This window comes from Dunckerocampus dactyliophorus, chromosome 1, assembly GCF_027744805.1.
Source record: "Dunckerocampus dactyliophorus isolate RoL2022-P2 chromosome 1, RoL_Ddac_1.1, whole genome shotgun sequence".
Lineage (NCBI taxonomy): Eukaryota > Metazoa > Chordata > Actinopteri > Syngnathiformes > Syngnathidae > Dunckerocampus > Dunckerocampus dactyliophorus.
In genome coordinates, this window is record NC_072819.1 from 23,258,927 (window position 1) to 23,279,576 (window position 20,650).

At 39.8% G+C, this 20,650-nt stretch overlaps 2 protein-coding genes across 2 annotated transcripts; one reads left to right on the top strand and one right to left on the bottom strand.

Moving 5' to 3' along the window:
* The first annotated feature begins 3,523 nt into the window (after positions 1–3,523).
* On the top strand, positions 3,524–9,036 carry LOC129190312 (L-rhamnose-binding lectin SML-like). The gene is made up of 9 exons (XM_054792889.1): positions 3,524–3,582; positions 3,662–3,694; positions 4,050–4,112; positions 4,465–4,600; positions 7,530–7,639; positions 7,721–7,765; positions 8,057–8,189; positions 8,412–8,515; positions 8,708–9,036. The coding sequence occupies exons 1-9, from the start codon at positions 3,549–3,551 to the stop codon at positions 8,719–8,721; spliced, it is 672 nt and encodes a 223-aa protein (XP_054648864.1). The 5' UTR covers positions 3,524–3,548; the 3' UTR covers positions 8,722–9,036.
* Positions 8,959–20,613, bottom strand: lrrc47 (leucine rich repeat containing 47). Its single transcript, XM_054792879.1, has 7 exons — positions 19,919–20,613; positions 18,476–18,928; positions 15,809–15,925; positions 15,569–15,684; positions 12,703–12,805; positions 12,499–12,588; positions 8,959–9,365 (listed from the first exon to the last, which is right to left on the bottom strand). Exons 1-7 carry the CDS (start codon positions 20,486–20,488, stop codon positions 9,138–9,140), a joined length of 1,677 nt encoding a protein of 558 aa, XP_054648854.1. The 5' UTR covers positions 20,489–20,613; the 3' UTR covers positions 8,959–9,137.
* Positions 20,614–20,650: the final 37 nt, after the last annotated feature.

The window sequence follows — 20,650 nt, forward strand, 5'->3', positions numbered from 1 at the left end:
AGAATACTGTGAAGAAATCAGCCCAAATTTTGCAGGGCATGAATGTTTTAAACTGAGTGTCACACACTAATCATCTACTAAAGTCAAATCACCTGCACAGGCTTCCCCAGGTGTCATTAAATTGCTTCAGTTTGGTTCAATTGTCTCAGTTGGGTTCAATATGGGGAAGATTGCAGACATGACAACTGGCCAGAAGACCATCATTGATACCCTCCATAGGATGGGTAAGCCACAAAAGTTCATAGCTAAGGAGGCTGGTTGTTCACAGAGTGCTGTGTCCAAGCATATCAATGGAAAGTCTACAGGAAGGGCAAAATGTGGCAGGAGAAGATGCACCAGCAAAAGAGATGACCGTGGGCTTCAGCGGATTATCAAACAGGGAAGATTCAAGAATCTGGCAGAGATCCAGAAAGAGTGGAATGAGGCGGGAGTCACAGCTTCAAAAACCACCACATTCAGACGCATCCGGGAGCTGGGCTACAACTGTCGAGTTCCTCGGGTCAAGCCACTTCTGAACCTGAGCCAACGTAGGAAGCGTCTCCACTGGGCCAAGGAGAAGAAGGACTGGACTGTTGGCCAGTGGTCCAAGGTCCTCTTTTCCCATGAAAGTAAAGTGTGCCTTTACCGGTCCATCTCCATTATTTCACTTCATTGAGCACCTCAGACCTTGCTATATTATGCCTAGCTGCTACTACGTCGACCCCACATGCATAAGGAAGTAAATGGGTGAGTTTTTCTCATACCTCCTGTTGCTAGCTATTGATTTCTGTTTGAGTGATATCACTTGATCAAGCCTACATTCCAGACTACAAAATAAGTAATAAAATTATGTATGATTCATGCTTTTCCAACATTACACACTACAAAAGAAATAACCAAAGTATTTATGATTCGTACTGATATCAAATCAATATCAGTAATGGACAATATGCAAGGCTGCAATATCAGTATCGTATTGGAAGTGAAAAAGTTGTATCGGGACACCCCTGGTCCTGACAGCCTCATCAAGCTGTGATCTTCAGCATTTATGGTGCGGTTCGCAGCTCAGTGTGACGCTCCCAAAATCAAACTCAGCACCTCTAAATCCAAGGCCATGGTTCTTAGCCGGAAAAGAGCGGATTGCACCCTTTGGGCTTCAAGAGCTTTGTGTAGTGAAGTGGCCGAAATGAGTTTCCTCCGTAGGATGGCTGGAGGGTCGTTCTTTGTATTTTTTTTTTAAAGAGACTTCTCATCTTTCCAACAACTCATTGAAATTAATTTTTTTCAGCAGCGGAATGTGAACTTTAACTGTCTGTTCCCAAAGCACAAGTTGACCCAAGATGAAATCAATATAAAATAAACAAGGTGATCTGCTTTTTAAATTACTCGGCCTTTTATTATCGATTATCTAGCTTGCACTTTGCCCATGTGTTGTTGGTATGTTCCAGGAAGTGCCCTGACAAAATGAAACTAGCAATTCCAGTAAATATACATGCTGCTTGCAGGAATCATGACTTTATTATTTTGTCAAGGAGGAATTTGGCCTCTTCATGGTCTGATAGTTCCCTAGTCCTGAAAACTGGCTGGAGATGAGATGGAGTGAAGTGCCTGGAAATCTCACAGAATTAATTTTTGTTTCGAAGCTTTCCTATTGTCAGCTAGTAAACTGATAATGCTGTTATTTTTCTGAACTTTGAAGGGAAAAACAAGAGGGTGATCCTGCAAGGACCAGGGACACTCTCCTTGACATATTTTTTTTTGTCTAATCAAGACTCACCAAACAGTTGTCAATTTTCAACTAACCATTTGTATATTCATTTAACAGTGTGATTGAAGCAAAAAACGGCAAATGCAATCTCGAAAACTGAGTCCCTCCCTCATATCGTTCAGTAGGCGGGGGGGATTTTTCCTTAGTTCTGTCTCCTGGTTTGTTTCCCATGCCTTGGTCTCTTCTTTTAATTATCTTTTAATTTTATTCATCTTCTTTTAATTGGTGCTGATATTTTCTTGTTTGTACTGGGAGGCCACGCAATCATAGGTGAAGACGTGTAGAGGAGCGGACTCAGCACACACCCCTGTGGGGTCCCAGTGCTCACAATTCTTGAACTGGATGTGCGATTGTGGACTCTGACTGACTGGGGCCTGCCTGTGAGAAAGTTAAACACCCAGTTACAGAGGAGGGGTGACAGGCCAAGTGTGAGGAGGTGTATTAGTATAAGTAGGTGTGTTCACCATATTAGGGTGCAACTAGAGAAATGTCCAGAATGTGAAGTGATTTTTTTATCTACAACCTGTTTTGTTTTATTTAGTACTGCAATCATTTTTGAGACTTTGGACTGTAGATCATTTATGTAAGGTTTCCAGTTATGATTTTCATAAATTATTAATCCAACAAGTTCATCATTTATTGTGTGAATTCATTTACTTAATTATTATCGCAAGACTTTTTTTTTCTGAATGAGAAATCTTGTCAAGTTTTGATCTTGCAAAACAAGATCTTGTGACACCCCTCGTGTAACTGCTTCCCTGTCTTTCCTCTCTCCTCCCTCGGCACAAGCAAGTGCATGCTCTCTACATAAGCGCACATACCCACCCATGCCCACGTGACCACACCCATCTGCAGACAAAGTCACAGTGGTCCTTTCAGTGTGTCTCAAATGCCGTATACGGTACCCATCCAGAGTATCTCAAGCATGCTCAATGGGTGACATGTTTGGTGTGTATGATGGCCATGCAAGAACTGGGATGTTTTCAGCTGTTTGCATGAATTGTGTACAGAGGCTTGCAACATGGGGCCGTGCATTATCATGCTGCAACACGAGGTGATGGTCGTGGATGAATGGCATAGCAATGGACCTCCGGATCTCATCACGGTACCTCTGTGCATTCAAAATGCCATTAATGTAATGCACCTGTGTTGACTGTTCACAACATACACCTGCCCATACCACTCACTCCACAATACAGGACAGCATAGTCACCGGAGAGTTTTGCCAGACTAATTTACCGTTACAGGACTGTTACTGTGTGCTAATGTTTCCTTGAGTAAGACTTTCCGCAATAGCATATTTGTGTAGTTATGCAATGCTGTTTGCCACTGAAATTTACTGGTAAGTACCTTCTGAGTTTGCTGGGTCATTCCTACCCTCACAATGCAATGTATTGGTGCATCGTAGCGAAGGGTAGGGTTGCGCATCAAGTCTCGAGCATCGATGGGAACTGGGACTAACATTGCAATTCTTCCGGGATCGTTGACATTTTTAAAAGCGGTGCTTTTAGGCAAGTCACTGTTGTCGGTCACAATACACAATCTGTCGATGACAGATTGCACTTTCATGAAAGCAATACATTGATATGATTTTTAAAAAATGAAATAATTTAAACCACATTTTAGCTCAAAAATAATAATTTACATCACAGAATTTGGATTTTTGCAAGTCAAGACTCAGTGTGAGTGGGCGTGGTATTTGATTGACAGCTTGGACAGGCTCCTGGGCTGATATAACAAGTGATCCTTCCTCCATTATGAGTGACATACTGTACGGCTCAGACTTGACTGGATCACCTGAATGATGCCCTGCCTCAGAGTCAGCGCAACACTGAGTGAGTATTCTATTTTATTCTACGTTTACTGTCTGTCTAGTTGAAATGTTAAACTGACTGCACTTTGTTCTTTTTCCAGTGCTGATAGCAACATGTTTCCTCTTGAAAGAAGGTGACGATCAAAGTTAATGCTTTGTTTTATTTGCAGGGTGTCCAAAGTTCCCTTTTCAGCTCATATCTTCTTTTCTATTGGCCCTCAGCATATTCTAAAAATAAAATGAATTCATTATTAATGAGATATATTATAAGATATTAAACTAATTTGCTCTTTCACCTGTAACAAAAAGCTTTGGATGTTTTGTTCAGATAGCTTAGCACATATTGACCTATACTGGATTGCATAAAATGCATCGAATTGGCATTCGTCAGTTTTTCTGTATGCAGTGAAAGAAGTTTGGACACTCCTTCATAAATGTATGTATTTAAGTCATATTTGCCGTGTCATACATTCAAAATGGTTTCTCCAGTTGTTTGTGCAGAGCGTGCAACCACCTGTGAAAGCGGTGCGAATGTTCATCTCCTAAACTGTGGTAGGACTTTAATCTTCTTCATGAACTAATTGAAAATGGAAGACCGTGATTTGTGCTTACATTGTGTGTGGCCTTATATTTTAAGGCAACTACTTCTTTATTGTTGCATTTCTCAGAAAGCTCAAATAGCCTTTGATTAGCGTTTTTGTGGTATCTCCTTAAAAATTGTGCTTTTGCTTCAGTTTCAATGTATGACTTTATGACTTGATTTTGTTTTCTTTAACTGACTAACTGTATTAACCAATTTGGTGATGTCAAAATGTCAGACTAGATAGCACTGCGCTCATGCATAGAGGTCATCTAGCATAGAGGTCATGTAGAGTCATCTAATGTCTCTCTTGGCATGTGACAGGATCTGGAGTGATCAGCGTCCAAGAGGGTTTATACGGCCGCACAAACCCAGAAATCTGCAAAGAGGGTCGACCTCCACAGCAGCTTGCTAACACACAGTGCTCCCAGGCGGGCGCTGTGGACGTCCTCAAGACAAGGTACACATTGCGCTTGTTTGGAAAGCATTATAAGTCAAACAAACATGACTAAATAGATACATAAATAAAAACAGTAGTTGAGAAGCCTGTATGATAAAATTTTATAAAGCTCCACTTATGTAAAACTACTCACCCTTTAAAGAATCCTGAACATGGTGGGGGTTCTTTTCATTAGTCGTGGTGTTTTCAGCTGCATGCCATTAATCTCATGTGAGGTCTTCTTAGATGATGGTTTAAACTTTAAATTTACAAAAAAAAAGTTTTGATCGACTTTTGAGATTTATTTTTCTGTTTTCTGAGAAATTTTGGTTGCATTCAAAATTGGGGGGGTTGGAATTTTTAGGTCCTTTGTGTATGTGCCTCCGAAAGATGAATAGATGGAAAAACAATAAACATAAAATACTGTAAATTAATTCTAAATTATAATATTAATATATTTTCCAAATTACAATATAATTTTAAACGTCTGTCTTTATATGTTTGTAGAATATATTATTGTGTATATACAGTATATATATTTATATATGGCCCTGCGATTGGCTGGCGACCAGTCCTGGGTGTAACCCAACCGAAGTCAGCTGGGATAAGCGGCATAGAAAATGAATGAATGACTGGCTGGATGTGTGTGTGTGTGTGTGTATATGTGTATATGTGTATATATATATATATATATATATATATATATATATATATACAAACTTTTGATGTATTTTATTATGTATATATATACATTTTTCCATTATTTAACATTTCAAACACAAGACATAAACACATTTAGGTACTTGCTGAAACGTGGGGACAGGGTAGGGTTAAATAAACTCTACTTCTTCCTACTCCTTTTTGGACATGTTGAATTGTGCAAGTGTAAACATGTGATGTTCTTTAATGCAACTTGTTAAGCATCTTCAAAACAAGTAAACATTTTCTTGATCATTAATAAATAACAACAATATAAAGTTATTGTGATTAATCCATTCTAAAACATTCGTCTAAAACCGAATCGCACAAAAACTAAAACAATTTTTCCCATTCCAAACAATGTCAATCCAATTACACTAGGTCCCCAACTTACGAACATCCGACTTGCAAACATTCGCGGATACGAACACAAGCCGACTGGTCTATATTTTATTTTATTTTGCCTTGTAGTCGCTCAGTAAGTATTTATACTGCTACTGTACATGCTTGACCAGTAGAGGGCACTGTGACACTGCTAATGGGACCACCAGGAGAGAAAGTCGAGGAAGAGGAGAGAGGAAGGCTAAGAGTTGTATGATACAACCCGGACAGAGCATGTGATTAAAATTTATGAAGAGTTAATAGGCCTGCTTAATTCTACACCACCCACAGAACACTACCTCTTTTAGAAGAGTCTAACGACGACGACGATTTTTACTTTTTCCAATAACTCCTCCTCCTCCACCACGACGTACGCTCAACCACTGCTCTTCAAAGGTAAATAACATTTATCATCACGTATTATTATATCATTTTTATTATTGTTTTTTTCATTAATTATCCTCGTTTAATATTACTACTACATCCAAACTCATATTTACATACATACACATATACTGTATATGTATATGCGTACATGTAGTACCTATATCATTGGTAATATTACCTTTTCCCCTACTTAAGAACAAATCGACTTGCGAACGGTCGTCTGGAACCAATTGTGTTCGTAAGTTGGGGACCTAGTGTAATCCGTTCTTCCAGACACCCAACAATGTGAACACAAAATACTTTTATTATCGAACAATTATAGTTTTACATGAATAAAAAAATTGAATGAAATGGATAAATGCACATTTGACATCACTTTTACATGGACCAAAGGCTCTTGTTGACAAAGGCAGTGGCGAGGGACAAGGGGAGGAGAAAGCCACAAAGACGACACCTTCGCTTTTGTTATTTCTTGAATTCAATAGTGTTTCTCACCTTCTTTATCAAAGTGCTGGCACTTGCAACTTTCTGTGGCCCAATGGTGGGTAATTTCACAGTCGTGATCAATAAAGAAAGCAGACTTCTGGTGTAATTGTGTTAGTTAGCAAAGAACCACAGAGTGGACAACGGAGCTGGCGTACGACTTCCGATCCCAATTTCCACTTAAGAGCATGCTAACAGGGATATTTTGTAATAAAGACGCATTTCGAACACAGATGAACTCATGCAGCGTATTAATAACACGAGAAGACTGAGTCACCAATGTTTGGGATTCTTTGTTTGGGCAATCAAGTCTGCGGAATGATATGCTGGCAAACGGACTAGTATATTTTTTTTGGCAGGTTGAAAAACATTTACGTCCACACTGTATCAACAAATAGTTTAGTAAATAGTTGCATCCAGATGGGAATGTATCACTGGGTGAAAACCATGTAGTACATAAGGTACACCTACCTGTGAACAGACAGAACCACATGAGACCAAAACTATAGAAGAAGAAAGAATGCATGCGCATAAAGTCCGTTGTCTTCCGCTTTCCAAGGTTTCTCTAGACTGACGATGAAGCAGAATTACTTCTGCGAGTCATTTTGGAGTATAACACGTAAAATATCAGGAAAATGTCAACTGGGGTGAGTCATGCCAGTCGAAGTATTCCAATATTTTGTCGGCTTGTCAATTTTAGACGAGGCGGTGACATCATAGTTTTCAGAAAGCAATGGTTCATCTACACAGCAGCAACAAACCAGCGTTTTCAGATTTTCCCATTCCGTTTCAGGGCACCCAGAATGCCGTTTCTGTGGAGATGAAAGGCTGAAACGATAAAGTTCTTTGCCGTTTTGACCTAAAAACATTTCTATGTGGCCAGCCCCTAAGACCGGTTTTGCTCTTACTGTATCAATGACTGTGTTGTAACAATGAGTGTGTTGCACACCAGATGTGATGCGCTTCTGCTGTATCAGTTTTTCCATGATCATGTCTGCAGATGTAATGGCAAGAAAAGCTGTGAACTGAACATCAACGTTTTTCGTACTCCTGATCCCTGTGTTGGCACCTTTAAATATTTGGAGACCAACTTCACCTGCTTGCCAGCGAGTATGTGTGGAAACTCCAGCATGTACGTTGTAAACAGTTTGGATCACATGATAGCTAACGTGTTTTATTTGATTTGACCAGTTAGTGTCCTGGCATGTGAGGACTCTTTGGCACATTTGTTTTGTGGTAAGACTGACTTGTTTATTACTTGTTTGACTGGTTTATGAAGACACCAATTTCCTTCAGGTTACATCTTCTGCAAACGTGTTCACCACAGCAATTTCCGTTCATTTTGCAAAATCTGTCCTTCCATGTTCTTGTCCTCAACTCCATACCTACTCATCACCTCATCATCTCTATTTTCTTTACCAACTTGGCCATTGATATCTGCACTCCTGCTACCACTTTCTCACCTCTGGATGTTTTGGCCACCCCACATTTTCATCCTGTTTACATTACAACTGTCTTTTACATTAGATGTTGGACAAGTTATATTTGTTTACGGGGCCGACTATGGACGCCGTGACCGGACCACATGCACATACAAAAGACCTCCAACTCAGGTCCAAAATGCTGAATGCTCGAGGCCTTCTACACTTGTTGCAAACAGGTACGATTGCATGCCTGGGGAAGACATCGCAAATATAACAATTACAGGGCTTTAAAGCGGTCAGGTCAGTTCTGTGTGGTCATTTCCTTCTCCAACAAATTCATTGCTACTATTTTGAAAACCAGATCACACGTTTGCAACACAATTACCACAAATTGGAGGATAGATTTTGCCAATATGTGCTCACTTCCTGTAAGCCAACACTTCCTCTTTGTTAAACAGTTGCAATGGAAAAAACAGCTGCACCATCAGAGCAAGCAACGCGGTCTTTGGAGACCCTTGTGTGGGCACCTACAAGTACCTGGAGGTTGCTTACACGTGTGAATGTAAGTAGATAGTAGCCTACTACTGTAGTATTTAGCATCTGTGAGCTAGATTTTGACTGGTGCTAAGATAATATTAAGATGCTCTTTTGTGGTGTTCATTTCTACATTTATATTTTATTGTATTTATTGATCCTACCTGTCTCATAAATTACAGAAAACTACAAAAAAAAAATGTATTTGTGCTTTTTGCAGATCCTGGGGTCTGACCCAACAATGCTCAGTAAACATAGGGGGATGGCTTCCATAGCATTGTTGTTACAGAGTCCAGAGTGTAACTATACATTTTTGATTTTGGGCATGATCTGACTTTTCCCTGTCCTGTATTTATGCAATATGCTTTATTCAGGTCTTTGTTATATTTACTGTTTGACAATATGCTGCAAACAGCAAAAAATGTACTTTTAGACTACATATTCTTATGACAAATGATTCATCAATAAGGCTTGGGAAGAGGGTAATTGATTTATTGATTTTAGTATTTGTGGTGGAAAAAAAACATACAAGGGTCAAAAATGTCACTAAGCTACACTTTAATTTAATTTTTTCTTTAATAAAAGCAAATGTTTTTGTTACTTTGTGGCAAATGTATTCTTAGTGCTGTAATATTCATCTTTCGTTAAGACTACCAAATGACAGTTAAGTTAGGGATGTCTTTGCTTGAGAGGTCAGTCTTAGATGGGTAGACCACCTTCAGGTTGCCATCCTGGTCGACCGTTCGAACCTGCTGGACGGTCAGTTCACAGGAGGCATCTGCACCGGCTGCCTGGTCCGGTGGTGTGATGTCCCCTTCTCCGCCGGACCCCGCCTCCTCCTGATGCTCGGCTGTAAACTTGTTCAACTCGGCCATTTTCTGTGAGGAAAGAGGTACAGTGGAAATTTGGTTAGCATCATTAATTTATTCCAGAAGGTCCAAATCGAACCGAAACGGACGCTAACCAAACCGATTTTTCACATTAATTGTCTTTTGCTTTTTTTTTTTTTAATCAATTCCAGAAAGCCAAAAATGTAAACACAAAATAGTTTTACATGCAGAAAACAATTTGAAATGCATATAAATCCATATAAATGATGAATGAAAGGGGTAAAAGCGTTTAAGGTTACTTTTACCTTCACTGAAGACGTTATTCTTCACCTGACTGTTCACAAAGACACAGTGTGGCAGCGAGAGCAACGCCTTTTCAACAACAACTTCCTGTTCTGCCATTATTTCTTGAATTAAATAGTGTTTCTCACCTCAATAACCCAAAATAGAGCCAAAGAAAGTTGCGAGTGCCAGCAATTTGATAAAGAAGGCCAGAAACACCATTGAATTCAACAAATAACTCGTGATAAAACAGGAGGGAAGTGTTGAAGAGGAAGTACTCCCCACAGAATTCCTTGAGGAACAACGTCGAATGCCTTCTCCAACTCCACAAAACACATGTAGACTCGTTGGGCAAACTCCCATGCACCCTCAAGGACCCTGCCGAGAGTTTAGAGCTGGTGCACAGTTCCACGACCAGGGCGAAAACCACACTGCTTCTCTTGAATCTGAGATTCAACTATCCGGCGGATCTTCAGAATCCCTGAGTAGACCTTACCGGGAAGGCTGAAAAGTGTGATCCCACGATGGTTGGAATACACCCTACGGTCCCCCTTCTTAAAAATAGGGACCACCACCCCGTTCTGCCAATCCAGATGTACCGCCCCCAATGTACACGGTGTTGACTGTGCACCACTTCCCCCTCCTGTGTCGGCAGATGGTGGTCCCGAATCTCTTCAAAGCCATCATGAAGTCGTTCTCCATGGCTTCTCCGAACTCCTCGCATGTCTGAATTTTTGTCTCAGCGGCTGCCAGAGCAGCACATAGCTCGGCCTACCGGCACCAGTCAGCTGCCTCTGGAGTTCCATTAGTCAAAAAGGGGGGATAGCCTCAGCTTGATGGCATCCCTTACCACTGGTGTCTGCAAAGAGGTTCTAGGATTACTGCCACGACAGGCACCAACAACCTTATGGCTCCATGCTCTGATCGGCCGCCTCGACAATGGAGGCCCGGAACATGACTCATTCGGACTCACTATGCACCCCAGCCCCTTTGGCCGCTCCTATGAGTGGTGAACTCATTGGTGGGGGGACCCATGTTGTCTCTTCGGGCTGTGCCCGGCCGGGACCCACATCCAGGCCTGGCTCCTCAGGGGGGCACCGGTGACTAGGTCACAGGTCCAAAGTTTTCGTCTCTTCATTAGGGTCTTTTGAGCCACTCTTTGTCTGGTCCCTCACCTAGAACCTGTTTGTCATGGGTGACCCTACCAGGGGCTTAAAAGCCCCCGACAACTTAGTTCCTAGGATCATCGGGACACGCAAACTCCCCCACCATGCTAAGGTTGTAGCTCAGGGAGAAGTGCATGCAAAGTTGTTTCATAAAAAAATGTGACCGAAAAATAGCCGCTAAAATAAAATAGTCCATTTTCTTTTCTTTTTTAAATAAATAGAGTAAAATATACTCAGCAATCGTCTCTATGACAAACCTTTAGCTATGCTCAAATACTCAGCTAAAACCAAAAGCACAAAAAAACAACATATGAAATAAAGAGCCCCGTTTAAGAGGAAATTTTTAAATGTCAGAAGCAACTCAAAAATACTTTTTTTATTTTTTTAGAAAGGAGAACCTTGTAGGAGACAAAAAATTGAGTGAAAACATCTTCATTACGTTTAGAACTACAAATAAACTTGATTCTTAGTTTGTTCATTTAAAATTGGCAATCACTTCATCAAAATAAAATAATTTCACTATTTTATCTCGGCTAGCACCTCTCAAAATAATTACATCCAGACTCGCCTCGAGCTTCCACTTTTTAACATGTAGTTAGGACTACTTGTTTAACCTATCACACAACACTCTGCCATCACACGTTTTGACACACTGACAGGTAAGTGACCGAGTCTCAATGAGGCTTGATTGTAATGAGTAGTAATTTAATGAAGATTAAGAAACATTTATGTTTTAGATTCCGCTCTACAACACCTTGAGGATGCAGCGGGAGTTTTACTTTCACGTTTGAGTCCCCAAATACCAGAAAACTCTCCAACGACGCCAGAAAAAGTACGTAGCTAGATTTGTTGCTAGTCGCTTTTGTTCAAATATGTCACCAGATTTAGGGACTGAGTCGGTGGCAACACCGGAACTTGTCGCTTCCTTCATTTTTATGGGGCTTCTGCGGCGCCCCTCCTCTCTGTTATGCACGGACGGGGGCGGCCAGGAGCCCCGATCAGGAGCGCTGCACAAACAGCACAGTGATGAGTGAGACCTCCGCATCAAGATACACGATAACAGTGCAAATCCAGTCCATATAGATATGAACGATATGTTTTTTTGATATCGTGCTTACAAGAAATATTGATATTTTAATAATATTGATATATCGCCCAGCGCTAATATGAGATATGAGGCTTTGGAATATTGTCAAGCTTAAATAAAAAAATTAAAGCCCAGTTGTACAAAAGTAGCATTAACATGCAACAATATTAGCATTGCTACAATGGAGTTTTTTTTTTTTCGAAAAAATATGCAGTAAAAAAATTAAATAAAATCAACATCCTGCACGAAGTGAGCAAATATGTGTGACTTCTTTTTGTGACGCTGTCACAGAAGAGTACCGGTGATGGCAAAGTGGAAAAATGGGATGGAACTTAGAAGACAAGAGTTTGACTTCTCAACAGAAATTAATTTCATACTCAGTAATTTTACCAAGCAGATCATCAGGCATCATCAAAGAGTGAGTAGTTTTACCTTATTTTACTTGTATTGTATTGTAGTTTATGTCTCGGTGTATATATATGACACTTAAGAATGTTACCTCAAATATTGCTAATACAGTTAAAGAATTTGAATTGAATTGGAACAACTTTGAGAACAACCAGCGTCACAGAATGTATTGTGTACAACTGTGGAGATTCCACTGTATTTGGTTGTTGGGGGAAAAAAAAAAGTAGAGAAACCTTACTGCAATCAGCGTGTTCATTACATCTTTACAGATCTGCAGGCTGCTTGCACTCGTCACCTCCAAGAATAACTCTTTGGTTGTCTTCTTGATCTGTTGAGGATATACAGTAATAATGTCTGAGGTGGTTTCTGGCTCAAGTTGTTGAAATTTCTGTAGCTCCAACCCAGAATAAAAAATATAATTGTTGAAATATAAATCACATACCTTGGTTTTCTCACTGTTTGTGATAGGAGGGAATGAGATGACATGTCCCTCTGCGTCCACTAGGCAGGGATACAGCGCTTTTCCTTGCAGAAGCTGCAGGTATCTACAAGAAGATGGTAATTATGCAATAGTAAATACTGAGATAAGTTGTAATGTGTCATGCATAAATTGGGTTTTCAGTATGCTTAAAAAGGTCCACTATTATGCAAAAGTGACTTTTTAATAAAGCTATAACACGAATGTGTCCCTGGAGCCCGTTTATGACCACCAAATGTGAGAAAAATCTATGATCTCCCTCCCTTCTTTGCTCCACTTTTGAGAGAAGAGAAAAGGCTTGAAGTTCCGGATTTTCATGAAGTCAATAAGCAAAAAGAGCTCTGCCAACTATCCGTCAGGCAGCTCGGATCTGTAATCTGTGATTACATACACATATATTATACACACACACACTGTATACAGTATTGTATGCTGTTTTTTTTCCCTTTAGCGAAAAGCCAAAACTAGTATGATGTTGCTGTTAAAATGTAAGTGTAATGTTAGCATTGTAGCTCACACAGCTATGCTAGTCTTAATAACATTTATGTCCTCCTGCCCCACTCCTTAATGTTATGTTGATGTACAGTAGTGTGAAAAAGTGTTTGACCTCTTCCTGATTTTTTTTTTTGCTAGTATTTGCTTGTCACACTTAAATGTTTCAGATCAGCAAACAATCACGCGTTTGCGATAACTTCCAATGAGTCTCTTATAGCGCTGTGGAGGAATTTTGGCCCATTCATCTTTGCAGAATTGTTGTAATTCAGCCACATTGGAGGGCTTCCGAGCATGAACCGCCTTTTTAAGGTCATGCCACAGCATCTCAATAAGATTCAGGTCAGGACTTTGACTAGGCCACTCCAAAGTCTTCATTTTGTTTTTCTTCAGCCATTCAGAGGTGGACTTTCTGGTGTGTTTTGGATCATTGTCCTGCTGCAGAACCCAAATTGGTTTCAGCTTGAGGTCACAAACAGATGGCCGGACATTATCCTTCAAGATTTCTTGGTAGAAAGCAGAATTCATGGTTCCATTTATCACAGCAAGTCTTCCAGCAAAACAGTTCTCAGACCATTACATTACCACCACCATATTTTACGGTTCGTATGATGTTCTTTTTCTGAAATGTGGCGTTACTTTTACACCCAGATTTAATTGGACACACACCTTCCAAAAAGTTAAACTTTTGTCTCGTCAGACCAGAGAAGTCTTGGGGATCATCAAGATGTTTTCTGGCAAAATTGAGACAAGCCTTAATGTTCTTTTTGTTCAGCATTGGATTTTGTCTTGGAACTCTGCCATGCAGGCCGTTTTTGCCCAGTGTCTTTCTTATGGTGGAGCCATGAACACTGATCTTAAATGAGGTCTGCAGTACTGTGGATGTTGTTGTGGGGTCTTGTGACCTCTTGGGGTAATTTTGGTTGGCTGGCCACTCCTGGGAAGGTTCACTACTGTTCCATGTTTTCGTCATTTGTGAATAATGGCTCTCACTGTGGTTCGCTGGAGTCCCACAGCTTTACTGCCAGATCTCAATTAATCTCAGTTATGTTTTAACAGGGCCGCACGGTGGTCTAGTCGTTAGCATGTTGGCCAACACAGATCTGGAAGACCTGGGTTCGATTCTCCCTTGGGCATTTCTGTGTGGAATTTGCATGTTCTCCCCATGCATGCGTTTTCTCCGGCGACTCCGGTTTCCTCCCACATCCATGTTAGGTTAATTGGCGACTCTAAATTGTCCATAGGTATGAATGTGAGTGTGAATGGTTGTTTGTCTATATGTGCCCTGCGATTGGCTGGCGACCAGTCCAGGGTGTACCCCGCCTGTCGCCCGAAGTCAGCTGGGATAGGCTCCAGCATGCCCCACGACCCTAATGAGGAAGAAGCGGTATAGAAAATGGATGGATGGATGGGCTCTCACTGTGGTTCGCTGGAGTCCCACAGCTTTACTGCCAGATCTCAATTAATCTCAGTTATGTTGTAACAGGGCCGCACGGTGGTCTAGTCGTTAGCATGTCGGCCAACACAGTCTGGAGATCTGGAAGACCTGGGTTCGATTCTCCCTTGGGCATTTCTGTGTGGAGTTTGCATGTTCTCCCCATGCTTGCGTTTTCTCCGGCGACTCCGGTTTCCTCCCACATCCAAAAACATGCATGTTAGGTTAATTGGCGACTCTAAATTGTCCATACTATGCACATGACAATAAAACTCTCTTGAATCTCTTGAATAGGTATGAATGTGAGTGTGAATGGTTGTTTGTCGATATGTGCCCTGCGATTGGCTGGCAACCAGTCTAGGGTGTACCCCGCCTGTCGCCCGAAGTCAGCTGGGATAGGCTCCAGCATGCCCCATGACCCTAATGAGGAGAAGCGGTATAGAAAATGGATGGACAGATGTTTTAACAGGGCAGTCACTTTTTTATGTAGGTTTTGTAGGATTTTTCCCTCCTTAATAATAAGTTCAATTTAAAAACTGCATTTTGTGTTCAGTTGTATTGTCACTGACTAATATTTAATGTATAATGTAATAATTTAATTTAAAAATATTTTTTTGTTTGATCTGAAACATTTAAAACATTTAAATGTGACAAGCATGCAAAAAAAAAAAAAGAAATCAGGAAGGGGGAAAACACTTTTTACACCACTGTATGTGATATATAGCATCTATTATGTTGGACAAGTGCAGCGTTACAGTGGCGAAAGTAGAGAAAGTGCACAACAGCACTTCTCGAACACACACTGTCGGAGACAACACACTTTAAATGTACCATTGAGGGACCTCTATTTAAAATTGTTTTAAAATAGTGCAATAAGGGACCATTAATTGTTCTGTGACTGACTTGTGGAGGCCAGTGACATTCTGCCTTTTCTTTTGCTTCCTCAGCTCGTCTGCCTCCAGTTGAAGATGTCTTATCAGCTCCACGGCTGTCATCTCCTTCCGACCTAGCGGCACAATCTTGACAAGACATGAGGAGAACACTTTTTCAGAGGCAATTATCAACTATGTAAGGAGAATTCTGGTGAATTTGAATCTCATGACAATTGGATAGAAATCTGTGTGAACACTCATGTGAGCCTACCTTTAGCTGTGTGGGAGGTTTGGCCTCATACACCAGGGGATGTTTGAGAAGCTGCACATCATGAGTAGCAATGGTGGCAATGGTCCTCTTTCCACATATTTCCTCATGAAGTTTTGTCTGTTTTTTGGGGGGGGGGCAGTTGGGGGTGGCATTAGTAGCGTTATAGTGGAGGGATGCTCCGATCAGGGGTTTTGCTGCCCATTCCGATCGTTCATGAGTGAAATCAGCTGATACCAATCAAATAGATTAAGTGTAAATTTCGTAATTTATTTATGATTAGTGGTATTTGCCAGGGGGGCCGTATAAGGGGGAACAACAGGATTTTTTTTTTTTCATGGGGCCCAGAATTTCTGGTTGCACCCCAACTATTGGCTATATGATATGAAAAAGATAACTGTAAAATCAGCCTCATTGAGATAAAAACATATTTGACTTTTTCAAGAGAACATATATCACTAGTGTTCTTACAGAGGACGAGAGGCCTTTTTAAGCAGACTTTGGATGTGAGAGTACATAATTTGATGGGGTTCTAGCAGGACTTCCAGGTATCATGCAGCGGGGTTTCAAGTGAGAGAGCAGTCGGTAAACCCAGTGTCTTCCACCACTGAGAGAGGCTAGTCATCTAGTGCCACAAATTAAATTATTTTTCGGGTTATTTGCTTTAGACTTTGGACTGTCAAGCACATACGGGCAAGTGTTGTCCAGCGTTTTGGCTACATTAGCTGCTGAATGACTGATGATCACATCATGAGCTTCGAAACTCACCATATTCCATCAAGTTTGTTCTTCAAATTCCGTATTAAATGAAAGCTTTTTAACATGCTACTCCAGCAAGATATTTTTGAGGCACGTTTTGCAGGGTGAAAAATTTATATCACTCTCACAAACGACGTGCAAGTTCCACACAGCAGACGTGATTGTTTTGGTTTGGCATGCCTGTGCAATGTGAAGGGAAGTGGGTGGGAGATGCTCGCTACAGACTGCAATAGTACAAACCAGAGGTGATCGGCTTTTGTGATTGTCGTTGAAAGGTATAAATAGGCAAATTTCTATCACGTGCTTTTTCACAGAAATCGCCCAATTTTGATCGGTGGCCAATCGATCGGAGCATCCCTCGTTGTATATCTTGTCTTATATATTTGGGTTAAGACTACGAATATGTAAAATAAAATATTCTCTGAAAATTGACTTTTTTCTTGTGCTGTTATGTCTTTTCTTAATTTTACGACTTATAGGATTATTGTATTTTGATTATTATATATTTTCTTCTTCTAGTACTATGACTTTATTCTTGTAAAATAACATTTTTTCTTGTAAATTTCTTTTTTCTCATAACTTTTCATGAAAAACCATTACATTTTCATTATTCATTCTCATAAAAGAATTACTTTTATCTTGTAAAATTGTGACTTGTGTTGTATATTTGAACGTATCTACAATACTATAATTATTAATTCTACACCGTATTCTCAGTTATTTTGTTCTCATAATATTGACATTTTTTTCTTGTAACATGAATCAATTAGGAATTCAATCTCATTAAATAAAGGAATTTTTTTTTCATCTACAGTCATGGAAAAAATCATTAGACCACCCTTGTTTCTTCAGTTTATTGATCCATTTTAATGCCTGGTACAACTAAAGGTACATTTGTTTGGACAAATATAATGATGATAACAAATATAGCTCATAAGAGTTTAATTTAAGAGCTGATATCTAGCAACTTCCATGGTTTTCTTGATAACCGAAATCACTTAAGTTCTTACGTGAATAGCTATAGCATTGTACTGCCCCCCAAAAAACTATTATGAGCCATTTTTGTTGCCATTGTGATGTTTGTCCAAACTAAAATACGTTTGGTTGTATAAGGCATTAAAATTAACAATATACTGAAGAAACAAGGGTGGTCTAATCATTTTTTCTGTGACTATGACTCAATTCTCCGAATAATATGCCTGAATGAATGGTGCCCTCTGCTGGTTGCTGCAAGGCTTTTGTGTTTTACAAAAATCGCTACATTAATCATCCCAGTAGGCCAGGGGTGTCCAAAGTGCGCCACGGGGCCATTTCTAACATGCAGCTTTTTTTTTTTTTTTTTTTTTTTTTTTATTTGGCCCTTGCCACACATTCTAATATGAAAAAAACAAACAAACAGCAAAAATGTTAAAATAAAAATAAAAATAACAGACCAGGAATTTTACAAAGATAAAGACAAAATATGAAGAGAGGAAAGTTATAATATTAAGAGAAAACAACAGGATACATTTGAAATATTAAAGGGAAAAAGTTGCAATATGAGAAACAATGTGTAATTCTTGGAAAATTAGGTTGAGAAAAAGTTTGACTATTACAATAATAAGTCAAACTATTATGAGAATAAAGTCGTAATACTATGAGAAAAATGGAGGTACAAGGAGAAAGTTGAAATATTTGTAACAATAAAAAAACTGGAAACAAGGTTCATGTTAACAATTTATATAAATAATACGCTTTGTCACCGATAACACAAAGCTGAGATGCAGGCTGTTTTTTTCTTTAAATATAAAAAACATTTGGTGTACCTACATGGGTTGATTTAGAAAATGTAATAGCGGCACCTGCAACCTTTGTTTTTTCAGTATGCGGCCTTGAGTGGAAAATGTTTGGACACCCCTGCTGTAGGCTTACCTGGGCAATCAGAAACCTCTTGAGAGCGTTCCCAGACTTGAGGTTCAAGCCTCTGACCACACAGCACACGAAGTAAGGCCGCACATCCTTCACCTCTGCACTCACTCTGACCGTGAGAGTGGCAGGAGCGTCAGAAACATGGAGAATCCTCACCACCATCTTGTTCACTTCTGCCACTTCATCATCATCTCCTTCTGTCTTATTCTTCTTCTTCTGCTGCTGCCTCTTCTTTTTGTCAGCGTTGCGCCCTCCATCCACGTCACCGCTCTCCTCGCCATGCCTCCCTTTCCCTCTGAGGTAGTCCAGGATGGACTTGGTCTGGCAGCCATTCATCATCTTCTCCAGGCGCTTGTCGTTCAACTTGTTGCCCTTGAAGTTGATCTCCTTTAGCTTGGGGCAGTCGCTCAGAGTAGATGGGATCTCGCTCAGCTTGTTGTTGGAGAGATCCAGCAACTGCAAGGATGGGCATGAGCAGAAAAAAAATAATCACATTCATTTCACAACAGTGAAAAAACATATACTACTATATATGGTACCACTTTTGCATCTTATTGGATGAAAACATGTCTCCAATCTTATGACTGGTACTCTATATACTGAATATTGTGATTTTTTTTTCTTGTAAAATTGTATCTTTCTCTTCATAGTAAAACATTTTTATTTGAATATTATGACTTGGTTCTCATCATGTTACAACTTTATTCTTGTAAAGTAAAACTTTTTTTCCCCCAGTAGGCGTATTACGACTGTACTATTTTTTTTTTTTTTTATAAAATCACAACTTCAGGACATTTTTCTTACAATATTTTGACATTCATCAAGATATGACTTTATTTTCCTAAAGGTATGCCTTTTTGCTTGTAAAATCACAACTTTTTTTCCTTGTCCTGTTATGACACAATAACGATATTTATATTATGGCTTTATTTATATACATTAAAAAAATATTGTAAAAAAATTATAAGCATAGTATTTATAATTTTATTCTCATAAAATTATGCCCTTTTCCTTGCAAATTTTTTTTTCTTGTAATATGACTTTTCAGCCTAACGTTATGACTTAGAGGAGTCTCATAGTATTTTTTTCTTCTATTATGACTTTCTTGTCAAATGACACAACTGTCATAATATTACGACTTCATTCTCATAAATAAGTCTTCTAATATATTTTATTTTCATTTTCTTACAACTTTGTTATAAAATTCCAAATTTATTTTCAGAATTGAAACATGATTCACCTAATTCTATAACGTTTTTGTAATAATAATGTTTTTAGGATTAATTTTGATTATGTAATTTAACAATATGTTTATCGTATAGTTGTGGGTGCAGAATAATGTACACTAGTCAGTGCAATACTTCTGCTAAGTACCAGCATAATACAGTATTACACATTTTGCATTGACAGAAAGATGAAAGCTGTCTCTATGCACATTGAGTCTACCTTTAGAGCAGGTATCATGTGAATATCTCTGCTCAGCTCAACGATGGCATTATCCGAGGCGACCAGGGTGCTAAGAAGACCCAAGCGCTCCGAGTAGAGATCCTCGGGGAAGCCAGCGATGCGGTTCTTGGAGACGTTTATGGTGGAGAGTTTGGTGCAGTGGCTCAACCCGTTCGGGAGAGCCTCCAGGCTGTTGCAGCTAACATTTAAAGTGGTCAGCTCCTGTAGCTGGGCGACCCCTTCTGGCAAAAACTTGAGGTTATTAACCGAAACGTCCAGAACTTTAAGGGACTTGAGGCTGCCGATGACATCCGGTATGCAGGCCAGTTTGTTTCTGCACAGGATGAGACTTTGAAGGTTGCTCAGATGCTGGATGTCGTCGTGAAGCTCTGTCAAACTCGGACACTGACTAACTTCCAGATAATTCAGCAGCGTGAGGGAATAAACGGCAGGCGTAAGGCCCCCGTGTGTGGAAATCTTCTTGTCGGCTGCTGCACCTTGCAAAACCAGCTCTCGTCTCTTTTCTGTCGCTGCTTTCTCTACTTCTGGCCATGTTTTCATATCGTCCATGTTGCCTATTCTCGGAATTCCACTGCTTCCGTTTAAGAGCTTTTAAAAAAAAAAAGACAATACATGGGGATAGAGATACTGTTTATCATGTTTACCCCGAAAAAGAGAAACACCGAGCTGCTGTTCTGTATGGACAGTCTACTTCAAATTGCGCTGCTTTTC